The following is a 1,587-nucleotide window of genomic DNA, read 5'->3' as shown; positions in this document are numbered from 1 at the left end:
CCCGGGGCTGCTCAAGGCAGCAAACCAGAGGGAGCAGAGCAGCACTCACCCCAGCCCCGGCTGCAGCAGCCCTGGGAGCAATCACCACCAGCTGCCTGCAGCCACTGGGCTGCACTGTGCTCCACCTGTCCCCACTCCCCACTCACCTCTGCTCCTGGGCTGCGCTGAGCCCTGGTGCAGGCGGCTGATGTCGGCTGCTCCTGGGGCTGCTGCAGCTGGGGCTGGGGTGAGTGGAGCCACTGCCCTTTCCCCTCCCCCCACAGACTTACCTGCTTGGGGGGGGCATCTATGGTGATTGCATAAGAGCGATTTTACCTCTCATATAACGAATTATGGGTCTAAATATGCTCATCGTATAAATGCAAATTTGCATATAAAGAACCCGCATATGTGGAGGGAAACCTGTATTTTACAAATGCTCCCTCTATTTCAAGAAAAACTGATGAAATTTGTGTTCAATACTTGAAAAGTATACATAGAAATTCCTGACCTGATCCAAGTCCATTGTGTCCTATAACAATCTTGTACAACTTTCCAAGGTGTACAGCCTCCAGTGGAAAGATGTCAGTCTGCAATAAACCCACAAAAGTGCAATTAGATCTACTAAATAAGAATCACCATCCCTAGGACCCATAACATCCACAGTGTAAGACCTGTCTGATTCTCTACCATGAAGCATGAGTTTCCCCATATGCTATGAAATAACATACAATAATGTCAAAAGAAATGACCAAAAGTGTTTCCCTAGAACAATATGATTAAAGAACTAATCTGGATTGCTTTGCTTACAGGAGTGATCCGTTTCAAATCAATGGGCAAATGAGTCAAGTGAGTAGAAACTGACCTTAATTTAATTATTAATGTGACCACAGATTGCAGTATGTTTCAGTATTAGAACCACAGTTAATAAAGTACTTTATATATTATTTTTGTTTTCTTAACTGTTTTAACTAACACCCTGAAGTTTTCATATATAATAACTATATTTTAAAAACTTCTTTCCAAAAATGTCAATAATTATGCAGGGGAATTTTGCTGGATATTAATGACCTTTTTTTAGTATAACTAGCACCTTAGCCATGGATAGTCTTACATGGAAAAGAATTAGATAGGACTGATGAACAGATCAGGAAGATCTGTCACTCACTTGTCCTTTTAAAAACTTTGTAGGTTTCTTCGACCTTCGTAGCTGTCTTGATCCTGTATCACCATTTTCGCCATAGATGGAAATATACACATCAGCTTCTGTTCCAGCATTCCAAAGCTCTCCTGTTATCACATGCACCTTATAGACAGTCACTAGCAAAAAATAAAATTAAAAAATGACAGACTTATAACTATATTAATCTCTGAGATGTTAAACCACATCTGGTTGTAATGCAGACTGACAATACAGTCCAAATTCATCTGCATCAAGCATCAGCCATCACATGCTTTTCAGCTCCCAAATATTCCATTCAGTATTAAAAAAGATGATACACAGACTTGTTTTGATTTTGTGTGTATGTGTATCTATATCTGTCTCTGTATCTATATGTATGTGTTGGGAGTGGGTGTGTGCCTATTTCTTTATCTATTTGTATGTGT

The 1,587-nt window shown here is 40.5% G+C and overlaps 1 protein-coding gene across 1 annotated transcript in view; it reads right to left on the bottom strand.

Annotated features, from left to right (window-relative positions):
• Nucleotides 1-1,587, bottom strand: part of LOC109298716 (lipoxygenase homology domain-containing protein 1) — a 236,860-nt gene that overhangs the window by 109,113 nt on the left and 126,160 nt on the right. The window contains exons 7-8 of the mRNA XM_019518967.1: nucleotides 1,148-1,299; nucleotides 491-569 (exon numbers count right to left, since the gene is read on the bottom strand). Coding sequence (XP_019374512.1) covers nucleotides 491-569; nucleotides 1,148-1,299 — 231 coding nt within the window. The remainder of the gene's footprint in view (nucleotides 1-490; nucleotides 570-1,147; nucleotides 1,300-1,587) is intronic.

The sequence above is a fragment of the Gavialis gangeticus genome, unplaced genomic scaffold (assembly GCF_001723915.1).
Source record: "Gavialis gangeticus isolate Ggan-Ray unplaced genomic scaffold, GavGan_comp1, whole genome shotgun sequence".
Lineage (NCBI taxonomy): Eukaryota > Metazoa > Chordata > Crocodylia > Gavialidae > Gavialis > Gavialis gangeticus.
This window is presented reverse-complemented; position numbering and strand designations above follow the sequence as displayed.